At 37.7% G+C, this 17,997-nt stretch overlaps 1 protein-coding gene across 1 annotated transcript in view; it reads left to right on the plus strand.

Moving 5' to 3' along the window:
* RYR2 (ryanodine receptor 2) overlaps positions 1-17,997 on the plus strand; it is a 517,690-nt gene that overhangs the window by 370,047 nt on the left and 129,646 nt on the right. Inside the window, exons 63-65 of the mRNA XM_049697219.1 lie at positions 4,551-4,600; positions 16,233-16,293; positions 17,538-17,776. Coding sequence (XP_049553176.1) covers positions 4,551-4,600; positions 16,233-16,293; positions 17,538-17,776 — 350 coding nt within the window. The remainder of the gene's footprint in view (positions 1-4,550; positions 4,601-16,232; positions 16,294-17,537; positions 17,777-17,997) is intronic.

Genomic DNA, 17,997 nt, shown 5'->3' on the forward strand with positions numbered 1-17,997 from the left:
TATCCTCAGAGAGAAAAAAATCAGAGTTGAAAAATGAATAAGGTGATGGTAAATAAATTATGGTACATGTTGTCCAGTCATTAAAATGATGATGGGTACAAATACATGATAACTTAGGAAAATTATCACTTAAAAAATAAAACATTTGTTCAAATAGTATTGATTTGGATTTTTTAAAAGAACGTAAATTTTTATGTATAGAAAAGTATTGGTAAGGAATAAATTTAATGTTAATGGTGGTTTTCTTTAGGTAGTGCATTGTAGATTTTATATTACTATTTTATGTTTTCCAAGTTTTTAAAATGAAAAAATCTTACTTTAATAATCATAAAGATATGTTTTAAAACAACCAACATCACTATCACATTAACAAAGACAAATTAAATAATTTGTTTGGCATGTTGAAACGGAATCACTGAAATTTGTAAATCTCTGATTTCTTACTACTTCAGTTAAATATTACTTCAATGAGTAAAATACGTAAAAAATACAATAAAACAGGTTTAAAAAAAGAACTGGCCCTGCTACTGTGAAACAAACATACCTGTATACACAGGATGAGCATTGCCATGATCGTTTTAATTTGTATTTAACAGTTGGGTGTAGCAGTAGTTATGTGGATCTAAATTAATTTCTCCACAGTTAAAACCAGGTTGTTCCCATTAGTTGTTTAGAGACCTCCTGGTACTAGAAATTAGGTATCGAGCATTTCCTGTCTACACTCAGTATTCTCCTGTCCACAGAGGTGAGTGAGATGGGGCATCTGCACTCCAGGAGTATACATGACAGTGGCTAAGTATATGGGAATAAATATTGTTCCAGCAGCAGAAAGCTGAGCGGTGCTGTAGGAGTCAAAGTAAAGTAAGAACCCCTTAGATGGGTATGGATGGGCTAGAGATTTATGGAAGTCATGACATTTAAAGTTGATCTTAAAAAATACGTAGGTCAGAGATTAAGAAAAAGGTATATTTTTTAGATATCAACGTACAGCGTAGAAGCTGGTCATTTAGGAGAAATACAGGTTATGTAGATTCATGATGGAACACTGTAATTGAGAGTAACTGTCAAAATATCTTTATTCTTTTTACTTAATTCATTAGCACTAAGAAGCCATTGACGCTTTTTAAATAGAAGAATGAGGACAGTCTGGGAGCATAAGTAGGATTGATAAGAGTAGCATGGCTGGGAAGCCATGGCAGGCGTTAGGAGCTATGGCAGGGATGCAAGCTGTTGTAACAGAAGTGCTGCTTCCAGTAGGTGGTGCTACCCGTGGGTTTGTTCAGCAAGTATTCTGAATGCCCCGCGGGTACAAGGTGCTGTCCTAGGTCTGAGGATAAACACACAGATACAACAGCACAGTTCCCAACTTTAATGGACTTAAAAGGATAGCTGAGGAGACACATACGTATAGAGCTAACCATGAACTACGTTGTGATGAGTGTAAATGGGCCATATATAAAGTGCTGGGAGTGCACAGGAGATGTAAATGCAGAGAGGGGCTGCGTCTGAGAAACACGGAAGAGGGAAGATAAGCATGCCTCGGGAATGAGTCCTATCTCAAGTAGAAAGGAGGAGGCCAACCTGGGGCTGAAGTTTCAGTGCTCAGTGGTTGGAACAATATTGGTCTCACTAGCGAAAACAAGAAACTTCAGAAGAACTAGTTTTGAGAAGAAGAGTTTAAATTTGGTTAAAGAGGTACCATATGGAAGGATAAAGTACTAACAGGTCATTCAGCTGGAGATATCCAGCAGAAAGTGGGAAGTAGGTGTTTGGTGTTGGAGAGATCAGGGCAAGAAATGACATATTTGGGGATAATCTAGACCCATCTCCTGCTCGAAGCTCTGAAAGCAGATGAAACTAAGGGAGAATCGGGGAGAAGCTGAAAGGTCTGAGCCAAAACTTGGAGAATTATTACATTTCCAGGGTTTTCAGAAGTGGATCTTTGAAGAATAGAGTGAACAATTAATTAGAGAGGAAGTGGGAAGTAATACTGTAAAACAGAAACCAGAGTTTCACAGATTTAAGTAGTTAATGATGCCAAGTACTGTGGAGAGCTAGCTCTCCGGGATGGAGACGGAAAAGGAGGTTATTAGATTTGCTACTTAGAGGGTACTGAGAACTTCAAAAGAGTGTTTTTCAGGAGAGCGATGAGGTGGAAAGCAAACTCACAAGGCAATGAGTCAGGGAGGAAACTGCAGAATGAATTCTGAAGAATGTTAATAATGAAGGGATATAGAGAAAGGGGATAACGGGATTATGGAAATTGTCTTTAGAAAAACTACAGGCCAAAGTTTATAATAATCAAACCTTAGAGTCTGCACAGAAGCTACACCCTGAAAGAGGGTGGCACTGGAAGGGAGAGAGATACGATTTGTCTTTTCTTAGGACCTAGCTTTCTATATATCTGTATGTCTCTCTGGTGGCACATCTGTTACTAATTAGGAACACCTAGAGTTAGGAAGCAGCTGATATCATAAGAAGTCATTTTTTTCGGAGAGATTCTCCAACATAAATGTGCTCAGGATACAGAGCAATTCTGTTTCCTATCACCGCAAAACACCCCGGGTCTAGATTAAAACATAATTCTAGTATTATAAATTCATAATTCAAATTCATAGGTTAAAAACGTAATCCTAGTATTATAAATTCAACATCGCAGAATGTTTCACTCTGGATACTAGAGAGTGTCAGCGAGTAAGAGGTAAAAGATGTCGCTTAAAGTAGACTAGATTCCAAGAATCCGAAGTGTGTACAATTCTAAGATGTAATCACTCTTTACATGAAGACAGATCCCTGTTAACACACAGAAAGCTCAGTGAATGAGGGCACCTGGAGAAAGTTGCTTTTGTTTTATTGTCTTTGTTCATTTCAATTATAGCCTAAAGATAAATAATGCTGCTCTGGGGTGGGGGGGGGGCTAATGTCTAATCTTACGTCTAACATTTACTTGAATAAATCATTGTTTGAAAAATATTTAGCACTGATAAGAGATTTCCCAAGACCTCAAAGTCACTTAAGCACTTGCAGATGAATGTCTTCTTGGAAAAGCTACCCCATGCCCTATATAATTAATTTTCACCAATACGTTATTTCACATTGTTACTGAAGTGAGAGATGATGGCCAAAGCCTACTGTAATAAAAGTGGTCCACAAAAGTGGTCCACGGTAATAAAAGTGATCCTGACTCCTTTCTCCCATTCTGCCGTGAGCAGTTGCCACCATTGATTCCATGGCACAGAGCCTGTCTCCCCAGTCCTGACGAGTGTACATCTGCACACTGCTGGTGATGGGAAAGCTTTGCAAGAGAGGATGGGGCAGTGAGGACATAGCTGTCATCATGATGGGGAAAATCAAGCTGAGTGGGGGGGGGGGTGCTGTACAAATGGATTTTCAAGGTTAGAGCTTTGGTAAGTTCTGGCTGTGGACCACCGGTGCTCTCTGAGGGTTCAGAAGAGTGTTGGATAGAAGTGAAAAGAGTGTCCGTTGTAATATGGGAGGTTAAGTGTCCTGGTAGATATTTGCAGATGGCCCCTGGCTGGGAGGGGACTTCTTTGAGCTTGGATTGGGAGTGGTGAAGGAACACGTGGTGTTAGAAAAGGCTTCTTGGAGTAAACATGTCTGAGCTGAATCCTGAGGGATGTTCAGAAGAGATTATAGCATGAAACTGAGTGTTCCTAAACATAGGGCCCAGCAAGAAAGCCGCCAGACTGCCTGGTGACAGACGTGACAGGACAAGAACGGGTGTTGTCCAGGCTCTGGGTTGTGATCCAAGCATTAGTGCATACCAATGCCATCATGTTGAGTGCTGGACCCCCTTATGTGGAATCTCCCATTGGTGACCACCAGGAAGGACATGAAGACCCGGGAACTTAGTCTAGAGGAAATAAATGTTCAACTCATGAATTAGCATTAGAAGCCCTTTAAGTTATCACATCTGTAACGTTTTTCTCTGAGGGATTATCAGTTGTTTAAATTCTCTCTCTAGTTCATTGTGTTCAGATTCACTGGATGCTTTGGTATATGTGTAAGGGGTGTGGTCAAGGTCAGGGAGAAGGAAAGGCCAAATAATAAAACATACTAAAAGTAAACATTTTATGCCCAAAGCACCATACTTCCATTGTTAAATAATATCCATAACAACAAAATTCTAGAACTTCAGTAGTACTTCGGGGCAGATAAAATTAAAGTTTTCTCCTTGTGGTTTTCTAGTAGTTATATTCTTACGGGGTTCATATAGATTGCTTTTATATTAATTAGCTTTGCTTTCAGTTTTTTTTTGGTTCCTTATAATATGTGCTTTTTTAACCATGTTTGTTAAAGATATGCACTCAAAGACTCTTTCTTTAATATCTTTACTCCACATTCTGCTCAGATAATTGATTCTTTCTGCGTGACATCATGTTGCTTTTTTCCGGCTCATATATCAGCTGTTTATTTTTCTTTTTTTCTTCTTCTTCTTTTTTTGTTTTATTTTAATTTAATTTCTCCCTGTCTTTTCTACCTTCCCTTCCCCTTTTCCCTTTTCTCTTTTGTTTTTCTTTTGTCTTCAGCCTATTCTGCAAACTTGGAGTTCTTGTCAGGCATAGGATTTCACTATTTGGTAAGGAGACCCTTGAACAAATACTAGCATGGCCATCACTTGGTTTTCTTTGCCATTTTTGCACTGTGTTGTGTGCTGCTATGTTGCATGAATGCATGTTTGCATGGCTGGATGCATGGTCGTCATAGGCCAAGGTAAGGTCCTCAAGGTTGTTTATAAGTAGCGTTACCTATGGTGAAACTGAAGACTGTAACTTTATGTACTAGTCCAAAGCACACTTGAAAATCAAAAGGTTATATTATTAAAGGCCAAATGAATGAAAATGGCAGCTTCTGCCAAATTTTATTTCAGAGGGGTGAAGCCAAACTGGGCCTCTGAATTTGTGTTTGGTTGTCTCTCATAGATAAAGTAATGAGCTGTTATACACCAACAATTTTTAACTGCACTCTTTTAATGCTCTTGACTACAGATTTGCATGTCGACTGTATTCCAGACACTGGAGCTTCATAGTAGAGACAGTGAGGCCTGGATTTGGCAAAAGCGACTTTTCTAGCACCCCTCACCCCATGGTAGTCAGTTTTTGTTCATTTCTGAGAATTCACGTAGCTGAAAGTCATGTTCCCAAACACTTGCTTTCAAAGAGCCTTGCAGGGCGGTCACTCACTTTCCACAGACTCTCCTTGCCGTGGGGCTTTAAGACTTCATAGCAGTCGGCAGAGTTTATGTCTTACGCTTTCCTGCATCCGGCTTCGTAACTGCCAAGGCAAATTTTAGCTCAATGCTCTATAGGTTTTGAGACAGCATCGGGGTGACTTCAGTAAGAAAACATTGAGTGTACTGATAGAGATGTTATAAGTCCCATTCCATTCACAGGAAAACCTAAGGATTAAGTCATTTCTATAAAAGCCACAGTGGATAAGCTGAGAACTAGGTACATGTACGTGTGTGTATGTGTATATATATGCAAATAACTTTTACATTCTTTACATTTTTTGAGAAATGATAGTTTCTGGATGTGACTACTTAATGCTGTATTTGCTTTCTAATATTGTTCTATCCAGTATTTGGGTGTTTTTAAGATATATTTCTCATAAATTGCCTGAGTTCTTGTATTATTGTTTCAGTTATCCAAAATTAACGGGGAAATTGTCTTCAGAAAGCTCTCCTAAGTTGGCTGGCTTTTGTTTGACTTCTCTTCATCGTAGAAAAACTTCTATGAAAATTGTTCAGACAGAGCTTTTGTATACTCCTTAACCTTCTCATGATAGAGGAAGGCTCTGATGGGGACCCCATAAAAATACTTGCTGTTGTGCTCTCTCTAGCTTCTTACCTATTTTAACTTCTTGGTTTCCCATGTTATGTTTTGCTATAATTTTATTTTTAAAATTTTTGAGGCATTCCATATATGCGACAGAGTACACAGATCTTGAGAACAGCTTGATGACATAGCTTGATGAGATTTTACATGTATCTGCCCGTTTTCTCAGGTCGAGACACAGAACATTTTCAGCATCCCAGAAGCCTGCCTTGTGCCATTTTGCGATTTATAACCCTCTGCAAAGGAACTATATGTAAACTAATCTACTGGTCTACTGATGTAGACTTCCATTACCATGTATTAATTGTACCTGTTGTTTAATCTCTCTTTTCCCTTTGAATATATTAAGGGTTCAGTAGTTGAAGATAAATGCATAATATAACTTGTCATACCAGTCAGAGGAGAAGAACTGGATTTTAACATTCATTCCGTCTCTCTGTGATTCTTGTATTTCATTTAGGAATCATTGCATGTTAAATCCCTTTGCCTTTAAATACTATTATTTTTAACAGGAATTTATTGGAGAGCTACTATGTATCTTTATCTCAAAAGCATATTTTAATGCAGTCTTTATATTATTCTAGTGTCTTATTATTGTTTCAAATTTGCTTAGGCATTTGCCTGTAAAACAATACAGACTTCAAGAAGCTTTTATTAATCAAACATACTCTAATACAGACTTGTCAAAGGGTTAGCATGTTAAGTCTTAGACACGTAAACTTTACATGTTATAGTTACAGCGTGGTTTTAGATGTTAACATGATGTCCTGGAGAGAATAATGGGCTTTGAATCAGAAAACCTGTATGTAAGTCCTCTATTTGCAACTAAACCAGCTGAATGATTTGGACAAGGGACTTAACTTCTCTGAACCTTTGTTTTTTGGTTTGTTTGGTTTTTTTTCATTTTTAAACTAGATTAAAATAACTACTAACTTTAGAGATCTATTGCATGTATAAAATCTCATATGACATGATGAATGTTGAAGTGCTATGTAAACTGTAACAGTACAGCTTTCAAATCTAAGGTATTCTTAGTCTTATTTCTACAGCTTTTATTTAGATAAATCAAATTACATACGCACTAAACTAGGGAACTTGGTTATTTAAAATACATGCGCCATGAAGCCTTTATAATCTAGCCATTTCCAGATCAAAGCAGAAGTTGTATAATCCAAGTATTTACTTTTTGATATATCAATTATACCGTTGTGGATTTTCCTGAAGAGAGGGAGACCTAACAGCATATGTACAGTGGTCTTTTGTAAATACATAGACATATTAATCTCTTTTATTTTTTCTTTCGCCCTGCCTTTACATTATTTTTTTTTTCTGTATTCTGGCAGACATTAACTGATGATCAAAATGTTTTTCCTGTGCTTAGTTCAAAAAATTGTTTCATGACCTAGCCTAAGAATAAAGTAAGACAGAAGTGTAAGTTGAGGTTAACAAAGAAATACTTGGGCTTCGTGTCAAGGAGCAAAAATACAGAAAGAGATACATTAACCAGAAACATGTCAGCAAGGTGGGATTGGAGACAAGAGGGAAGCATTAAAATAAACTAGATGAGCTTCTCTGGTGGCGCAGTGGTTGAGAGTCCGCCTGCCGATGCAGGGGACACGGGTTCGTGCCCTGGTCCGGGAAGATCCCACATGCCGTGGAGCGGCTGGGCCCGTGAGCCATGGCTGCTGAGCCTGCCCGTCCGGAGCCTGTGCTCCACAACGGGAGAGGCCACAACAGTGAGAGGCCCACGTACCGCAAAAAACACACAAAAAACAAAAGTCAAAATTCTTGTCCTGGTGGTGGTCGTTGTGGGGAGCTGAGTATGATCAGTAATGGAATATTTATTCCAAGGTGTCTGCCAGATTGTAGCTGTTCAGAAATTTTTCTGATATGTAAAGTGAGGATTCCCCAAACTTGAACTTCTATATTTATGTATATCTTTTATCTACTTTAAAATATTTTCTCTATGTTGAAGCACACGAAGAATTAAAGAGAGATGAGTCATGTTTTTATTCCTCATATATTCTTTTGAAGGTGTGTAAACCATTTCCTTTTATCTTAGAAAAAGGTAGGGTTTTAAAAAAGGGGAACAAGCCATATTCCCTACAGAACAGTAGTTCTGGGGTATCTATTAAAATACTTTATAGAAAAAATTAGTAAGGGAGATAGCATCTATTTTATATTAGGCTTCCCTTTTGACTTCTGAAATGCTTGTGATTGCAAGTTGGTGCACGCTTGTATTTTGGAGAATCAGGATGGGGTAAGACGCAGGCAGGTTGACAAGGAATAAGGATCCCATTTGCCGTTTTCAAGGACACATTATTGACTAACGAAATATTGCTTTTAATCCTACCATTTTCGCCCACTTATGCTAAGTGAAAATTCTGTCTTTCTAACTGCCTAATTTTAAAGCATTTAGAGGATACTTAAGTCCTACTATTATAGCCTATTTTTAGACTTTCAGTCATTTGCAGCGGAAAGAGAATCTGCTAACCAGAGCTGCAGCAGGGATAGTGATGGTGGCACAGGTGTGTGTGTATCAAGACTTCTTAACGGCTTTCTTGTTACATGTGAAAATGAATCGAATGCCTTAATGACATTCATTTTGTGCATTCTTTCAGTAACCAGTTTTGTGTCTGCTGTGTGTGAACATTCTCTTAGCCTGTGAGGATAGAAAAGTGCAGATTTCTTTCCCTCTCTGCTGCTACCACCCCATGCCAATCTACAGGTGTCTCTTACCTGTATGCCTCCATGAACATACTCACCCTTCTCTTAGAATTCCCTCTTGCCCTTCTAAACTGTGCCCCAAAGCAATCATATCTCTCCCCCTCCCCAACCAAAAACCAAAACAGAACAACAAAATGGTCTCATCACTGAATACACTCCTGTGGAGCCAGTGGCTTCCCATTTCTCTGTAGTAAAGATCAGAATTCTTCATCTGGCCACATAGTGTTTGATAGTCTGTCCCCTGTGTACCCCTGCATCCTCATTTCCCAGCATGCTCTGACTTCCTCATGATGCCTCAGCTTAAGCAGCCTTCTCTCTGCTTCATGAAAATGTATTCCTTTCTGCCCAGGGCCTTTGCACATGCTGTAATTACTGACGGAGATGGGATCCCATACACCACATGCCCCTCTCCAGTCCCTCACACCCACAATGGGGTTAACTACTAATCCTTCACATTTCAACCCAAATAGTATTCTCTCAGGAAAACCATCCCCAACCTCCCTGATTATACTCTCTCCTTCTACTATTATAACTTTCTCATAGCTCTGCTTACTTTTCCTTCATCTCACTGATGATGTTACAAGATTAACTTCTTTCTCTGGCCCAAAACTCAGCCCTTCGAGGGCTTATTTTTGTATCCTCAGAGCCCAGCAGGAAGTCTGGTGCATAGTGGCTCTTCTATAAATATCTGATGACTGAATTAATCAACCAACCAGGTCCTACCTTTAAGAAGTCTACAGGCTAACAGAGAAGATAGATAAGTCAGCAGATGCTTACTACAATGAGATGAGTGCTATCAATTTGAATTTTCTTACATTCATGAATAACCCAGACTTTACATTTTTTTCCTTGAGAATATTAGGAAAAATATAATATCCACTTATGTCATAGTTTATGAGAATCACATTTTTAAAAAATTCCTTAAGTGGTCCATGAAAACACTTAGGGCACTTACATTGAAAAGGAAGTAACACATGATTAATGACTTTTCAAACAATCATTAAAGTCTACCAGCTATGATACTTTCAGTTCGAGGAACTATTTGAGAAGGCTGGCACAAAATAGTTATCATTTAGAGGCTTTTTCTACTTATCTGTTTTCTGGTGAGTTTTTGTTTTTCAATTTTTAAATTTTTAAAAAAATTTATATTTTTTTAACATCTTTATTGGAGTATAATTGCTTTACAATGGTGTGTTAGTTTCTGCTTTATAAGTGAATCAGTTATACATATACATATGTCCCCATATCTCTTCCCTCTTGCATCTCCCTGCCTCCCACCCTCCCGATCCCACCCCTCTAGGTAGTCACAAAGCACCGAGCTGATCTCCCTATGCTATGCAGCTGCTTCCCACTAGCTATCTATTTTACGTTTGGTAGTGTATATATGTCCTTGCCACTCTCTCACTTTGTCCCAGCTTGCCCTTCCCCCTCCCCGTATCCTCAAGTCCATTCTCTAGTAGGTCTGCATCTTTATTCCCATCTTGCCCCTAGGTTCTTCATGACCTTTTATTTTTTTTTTTACATTCCATATATGTGTGTGAGCATACGGTATTTGTTTTTCTCTTTTTGACTTACTTCACTCTGTATGACAGTCTCTAGGTCCATCCACCTCACTACAAATAACTCAGTTTCGTTCCTTTTATGGCTGCGTAATAGTCCATTGTATGTATGTGCCACATCTTCTTCATCTATTCATCTGTTGATAGACACTTAGGTTGCTTCCATGTCCTGGTTATTGTAAATAGAGCTGCAATGAACATTTTGGTAGAGGCCTTTTCTACTTTCCTGTTTTCTGGTGAGTTTTTAACATAGCAAGACAGTTAATTGTCTAGAGACACCCAGATTTACTGGAGACTTTCCAAATTTGGTGACAGACAGATTCCTAGGAATGCCTGGAATAAAGCAAGCATTTTGCAACATTACGAGCCTCAAACTCCAACATTCCTTCTGGTTGACCTCAGTGACCTTAGAACATCATTAATACAGCTCCCACATTAGCTTCAGGAATACTGGACAAGTATTATCATGTGCTTAAATGAAACAATAGGCCTTGTTAAAGTATTCGTTTTTTCCTCTAGACGAGTATGAATGATTAAACTGGTACCTAAATCTTAATGTTAATTTTAAAAGAGTTTTAATAGTAAATAAAGTAATATAGTGAATTCTATCAATTGGTATCTCTCCGTGATGAAAAAATTAGTGGAATAAGTTTATGTTGACTCTTCTGTTATCCCCAACCCCAAACCCTCTTCATGTGTTTAAATGAGGGGCTATCTTGTATCAGGAGACATTAGAAAATTAGTACAGTCATCCCTCCTTATCCACAGGCCCTGCATCCATGGATTCAACCAATCGGGGATCAAAAATATTTTTTAAAAAATTCCAGAAAGTTCCAGAAAACAACACTTGAAATCGCCATCCTTCAAAAATACGTGCATAGCATTTACTTTGTATTATGTATTTTAAGTAATCTAGAGATAATTTAAAGTATAAAGGAGGATGTGTGTAGGTTATATGCAAATACTATGCCATTTTATACAAGGGACTTGAGTATCCTTGGATTCTTGGTGTTGGGGGAGAGTCTTGGAATCAATCCCCTGCGGATACTGAGGAATGACTGTATGTGTTTGTATTATCCCTAAAAAGGTTCACATTGTGCTTGTGTTGTTTAATAGGACACGTATAATGAAAGGAAAGTCATTTAAAGCACTAAGAATCTCTGAGGATAGTGCGTATGTGAGAACTGAACGTGTCACTATTTTGAGAATGTCATGGTTTAAATTTAAAAAGCACAATCTGTTAGAAAATTATATATAACCTTATGTCAGTAAGCCTGAAGGTTAAATAAAATGGATGATAGTCAAGGAAAATAGGAGAAATAAGTAGCACAATCTGCTACTTTAAAAAAATTTTTATTTTATATTGGAGTATAGTTGATTAACAATGTTGTGTTAGTTTCAGGTGCACAGCAAAGTGATTCAGTTATATATATACATGTATCTATTCTTTTTCAAATTCTTTTCTCATTTAGGTTATTACAGAATGTTGAGCAGAGTTCCCTGTGCTATACAGTACGTCCTTGTTGGTTATCTATTTTGAGTATGGTATTCATCACTAGAGGATCCTTAAGGTCTTATCTAACTTAAAGATTCTGTAGTTTTATGACAGTGTGTATGATAAAGGCAAGAGTTTCCTGGATTAGAGTTGCTATAAATAACCTAATTCTTATCAGACTCAGAATGAAAATAATATATAATATTATTTGAAAATAATAATGAAAATAATATCAGAAGATTGTATTAGAGAGATAGATACTTCTTTCATTTCAACGTATTACTCTGAGAGAATTTCCTGACTTTGAGACAAATGAATAGAATATGTAATATATATTCTAAGTTTAACGGAAACTTCTCACCAAGTTAGGGACTCAGTAATTTTATTCTTTTCAATATCACTGACTTCAGAAGTAATAAAATCTTTGACAGGCTTCAATTTCTGTCTCTTCATAATTTTGAGAGAAATTTGCATCTTCTAGCATAATTTTATTTCATGTTATTAATAAGGATTTTTCCAAGATTAATCATTTCTTCAGAGAAGAAAATATAATGAGATATTGTGTCAAGAGCCATGCCAGAAAAAGTAAAGAAGAAGAATAAAAATTAGAATGACTGTTACTGTTTTCCCAGAAGAGAGAAAGTCAACATTCTGAGAATTCTCAATAAATCAGATTATAAAACAAGTGGCACGTGATATATCAAATTTTGGATGACATTGAAAACTCCTGAATTATAGAAATCTTATATTAACCACAAAACGGTTTGGGATTAAGATACAAGAAGGATATTTTGGCTCTTAACAGCGTTAGCTTTGTTATTTTTATTATTTAGAGAGTTGTATTATTTTGTGAGAATTGGTAACAATGTTTTTAAAAACCCAGTGCTTGCTGTATGTTGTTATTAGATTCAGGTATGAGCTGTGATTTTAATTTTGTACCTTTTATGCTTACACACACACACACACACACACACACACACACAGATGCAAACATACAATCTTAAAGATAAATAGGCAATCCGTAAGTGGTTCCCTAAGTGTTTAGAGGTGATGAGAGTTATATTTGAAGACAAAGAAAGTAGCTTGAACCTTGGAAAAAAACGTGAGTTGAAGGTATCAAACTTTTGGTTTTTATGCTGCTCAGAGCAGTTAAGAAATTATATATAGTTAAGAACGTGAAAAAATACAGTCATCACCTTAAAATGTTACCATCTTACTAGGCTTTGTCTAGCCCTTCCTGTGCGTGACTGACATTCCTGATTATGGCGATCTGGAGAGCCTTTAGAAGGACCATATCCAGGTTGCTATTTTATTTAAAAGCCTTACTACCTACTTTCTCTCTTCAAGACTAACCATTAGTTTAGGCATTTATACATGCCCATAAAATTGATACTTTTGCTGGTCCATACATTCAAATGCTGAAGGTTCAGTTAATACTGTTACTGCATTCCTTAGGGTCCTTTCTCCACCATTTTTTACAATGAGATGTTTCCATTTAAAGTTGTACTATATCTGCTCTGGAGTGTACCAAAGTGTGTCAACTGATACAGCTTACAGTGTTGTGACTGACAATCACAGGAATCTCATATTCACCACACACATTTTCATTTGACCCACAGAACTTGTCTGGCCACTGGTGCCCTTTCCTACTCCTTTTACTCATACTCCAGTCACTCCACAAGTATTTAATTGAGCTCCTGCTCTAAATCAGGCACTATTCTAGGTGCGGAGCTGCATCAGGGAACAAAGGAAACAAAAATCACACCTCACTGATTCACTTTGTTATACAGCAGAAACTAACACACCATTGGAAAGCAATTATACTCCAATAAAGATGTAAAAAAAAAAAAAAATCACACCTCATGAGCTTATACAAAAGGAAGTTTAAAGAACCCCAGACCTCTTTTTGGAAAAAGGCATGGATAAGCTCAGTACAAAGTACAAACACTGGTAATCTGTATGAAGAGACAGTATGACTGTGAGTTTTAGGAAGAGAGTGAGGGACCAGCCTCTCTGATTTGGTGCTGAATTTGGTTGCATGAGACTCATAGGCAACACTTTGTATCCCCTCTCCCTCCTGGGCCTTCCCTCTGTCATTTTCTGTGCTGCACCCTTCTTATCTTTTTTTTAACTCCAAACATTGGAGGCTCTGGGACCTTTATGCTTCTGTATTTATGTTCATGCTGGCTAATTTCATTCAGGCGCATGATTTTAAAAATTCTCCATATGCTTATGAGGCCCAAGTTGACAGCTCTAACTCAGATCTCATCTCTGCACTCCAGGTTTTTGTATCAGTTGCCTACATCTCTACCGGAGATGAATTGGCCCATCACACTTGACCTGTCGGAAGCAGAACGCCCAACCCTCCCCTCTCCCCTCCCCCCACATTTTGCTCCTGCCTTGGGCTCTCCCCACGTGATTGAATCCTACCACTATTCACCCAACTGCTCACACAGTTGCTCACCCAAATGATCATGGAGTCATCCTTGTCTCCTTTCCCCGTCACCAACATGCAACCCATAAGCAAAACCTTAACATACATTATTATTTTTTTAATAAATTATTTATTTATTTAATTTATTTTGGGCCACGTTGGGTCTTCGTTGCTGCACGTGGGCTTTCTCTAGTTGCGGCGAGCGGGGGCCACTCTTCGTTGCGGTACACGGGCTTCTCATTGCAGTGGCTTCTCGTTGGGGAGCACGGTCTCTAGCCGCCCGGGCTTCAGTAGTTGTGGCACGTGGGCTCGGTAGTTGTGGCATGTGGGCTCTAGAGCGCCGGCTCAGTAGTTGTGGCTCACAGGCTTAGTTGCTCCATGGCAAGTGAGATCCTCCCGGACCAGGGCTCGAACCCACGTCCCCTGCCTTGGCAGGTGGATTCTTAACCACTGAAGCACAATCCAAAGTGCTTGCTCTTGTTGCAAGGCTCTAGAACCTGTTTCCCTCCTCTCCACCTTACATTCTCCTTCTTTCCCCTGAATTTACCCACATCAGTCATCTTGACTTCCTTGCCTGGACCACCAGGTTCATTTTCTGCCCCGGAAACATGCTGTTTCCACCGCCTGGGCCCTTCTCCCAGCTATATGCATGGTTTGTTCCTTCGCTTCATTCAAATCTCTGCTCAGGTGCCACCTTCTTGGGGAGGCTCTGGTGACCACTCACCCTATTAATTCTATCCTGTTGCTCTAATCCCTATTCCCTGCTTTATATATTTTTACTGCGGCCTGACATTATGTTACATACTGATTTATTTTTTGCTTAATAGTTCATTGTCTGTGTCCCCCATTAAAATGCAAGTACCATGAGAACTCTATTTTGCTTAGTATTGGAAGTTTCAGAGTACCTGGTATTTAACATGTATTTATTGAGTGAATGAATAATTAAATGAGTAATACTTCTAAGGGCTGTAGTATTGTAGAAGCCCTAGCACTGCCACCATTCAGTAGACAGGAGCATGACAAATTCTGCCCTTCTGCTGATTTTGTCTTCATTATCACCTGGAAGTTCTGAGATTCAAAGCACGAGATGAATGGAACATTTTCTGAAGCGTCTCAGCAATGAATACCTTATTATTTTTTTCTTATTTGCATCATATCACTAACCTGGTATGCCCACATTCTGAGACAGTTATTTCCATGTATACTTCATTTGTTCCTTTTAGGGTCCTTTTGTGTATAAAGAATATAACATGCTCAAATGTTTTAAAAACTCACATTCAATTAGGAGTTTTTAACCTAAGGACCAGGGAATGACTGTATATATTACAAATAGGAAAGTATGGAATGAGGAAGTGATGCGTGTCAGACTGTATTGTGAACAGTCAAATCAATTTGTTACTTTGGATTCATATTTTCTTTTTTGTATCCTTATCACGAAGTAAAATACGTGTACTCATTATGTGATTCATATTTCTGTACTTTGTGATGAAATATGCCAATCAGAATGGCTGAGTTTCATCTTATTTTCAAGAAGGGTCACCCCCGTTTCAAATATCTCATGAGTAATGTTTAACTTATTCAGCCTCTGATGCTTTTTTGCATGATAGTTTGGTACCACTTTTTCACCGAAGACGAACAACATTCAGGCAGATTAGTTCATGTCAATGCAGTTGAATTCAGGCAAATTAATTCATCTCAATGCAGTTGAATGCAATAAGAAAGCAGATATACTTGGGGTAATTAAAAGGGAATTAAATTTATTAGACTTTTAGCCCAACTCATTTCACAAAGGATATCAGCTGACTTAAAAAGTTGGCATACAATATGATTTAAAAATAAGGTGAGCTAGTATGGGGAGGAGGATATATTTGAAGAATCTAGTTAAAATTCTTTAGCCTGAGGCAGTGCTTTGAATGCTTCTTGAGTATGTCAGCTGTTTGATGAGACGTGCTTTATTGCTTTTCTACTTACATTCACATAACCACTTTTAAGCAGAAAAACTGCATGATTTTAAACTTGATTATCAAAAACTCTTTTGAATTGAGTTATCCTTACTGAACTGTGCCCTTGACTAATTTTTGGAACACGAACATTAACAGAAAAGAAGAGCATTGAGAAATTCTCTGGGCAATTTATGCAGCTTTTTGTTTCCTCTTTAGGGAATGATGCAACATCAATTGTCAACTGTCTTCATATTTTGGGTCAGACTTTGGATGCAAGGTAAATGGATACATTTTGATTTAAATCAATGAGTGTAATAATGATATACAGGAATAAGAAGAAGAACCTAGTGTCTTTATTCTTTGGAATTGCAATAAAGACTTTAATGTAGGTGAAAAGAATATCTTTTGTAAATTAGTAAAACAACGGCCTTTTATTATTTTTACGATCATATATATTGTTATTTAAATTTTAAGTAATTTCTGTAGCAGCTAGGTATGTAATTGAGGGTTGAATTGGGACTGTATTATGTGAGGTAAAAATGATGAGCTACAACTCTAGAGGTTTTATTAGCCTCAAGGCAGGATAGTTGTTCTCCATATTTCTAATAACATTTACCTTTATAGGAAATATGAAGGTTTTATTCTCATTTTATAGATGAGTAAAGTGAAGCTTAAGATTGCATAGTAAGCGTGGAAATATACCAGTTTCCAAGTCTATGCACTTTCTACTCTGCACTACTATTAAAATGACCAGAAATCCAAATACAAAACCAGTTTGGTTAGCATGATTGATTCAGCCTTTAAGCCGTACAATTAATTTACGTATTATCCAGGATACATCTAAATAAAAGTTCCTAGAAGTCTTCTACAGAGAATATGCGGTGATACTCTTGAATTATCCATTTTTGTGTTTAAAAGTTTATTTGAGGTGTTTTGTATAATAAATGAAGAAAGGAGATGCTACCATTCACCTTCATTTTCTACAAGAAATGGCGGCTTTAGAACGTCAGTTCTCTACAAAGTTCAGCCTTCAGAGCTTATTTAGAAAAGATTGATTATTACCCTTAAGGTAAAAAAAAAAAAAAATCCGTATCATTCTGTAACGTGGTTTAGGTGGCATTAACTGTTTCTTTCACACCCATAGCTTCAGAAAACATTCTAGTTTTGTTGGATTTGGGATGAACTAAACTGACTCAGGAGCTGGGTTTCTTAGTTATCAAGTAAATATTCTCAATATTTGAGACCACGGGTGGAAAACGTAAAGCATTAGAACTGCCGTTTGCTCCGAGGTCCTAATTAAGTTGACTACAAAGGCATTTAGGAAACGTTATGCATTTATGGAGTGCTATTGCTGTAACTTCAAGTATGTAGGAAAGAATTATTTCAAAGTGGTTTTAAAAAATTGAGTTGACTGAGTGAATGTCGTCATGGACAAAAATAAACACGATGTAGAAGCATGTTTTATTTGTATTTCACGTGTTCCTCTCACAAGATATAAGCTGTCTCTTCTTTACTCCCTAGGACTGTGATGAAGACTGGCCTGGAAAGTGTTAAAAGTGCACTCAGAGCTTTCCTGGACAATGCCGCAGAGGATCTGGAGAAGACGATGGAAAATCTTAAGCAGGGCCAGTTCACCCACACCCGAAACCAACCCAAAGGTGTTACTCAGATTATCAATTATACCACGGTGGCACTGTTGCCAATGCTGTCATCATTATTTGAGCATATTGGCCAGCATCAGTTCGGAGAAGATCTAATATGTATGTAAATCTATTACTTAGAGTTTCATTATCTACATAGTACAATCAGAAATTAACAGCCACATCATCGAGGTTATTCAAACACTGCTTATACATTAAAATGTTTTTGTTTTGTTTTTTTAAGAACACTTTAGGTTGACATTTGAATTACAAAACCAAAACCATTCTTAATAGAGATAGATCTCTGAATCACATGGATTTGCAGAAGGGACCAGTAAGGT

Source organism: Orcinus orca, chromosome 14, assembly GCF_937001465.1.
Source record: "Orcinus orca chromosome 14, mOrcOrc1.1, whole genome shotgun sequence".
In the NCBI taxonomy this organism is placed as follows: Eukaryota; Metazoa; Chordata; class Mammalia; order Artiodactyla; family Delphinidae; genus Orcinus; species Orcinus orca.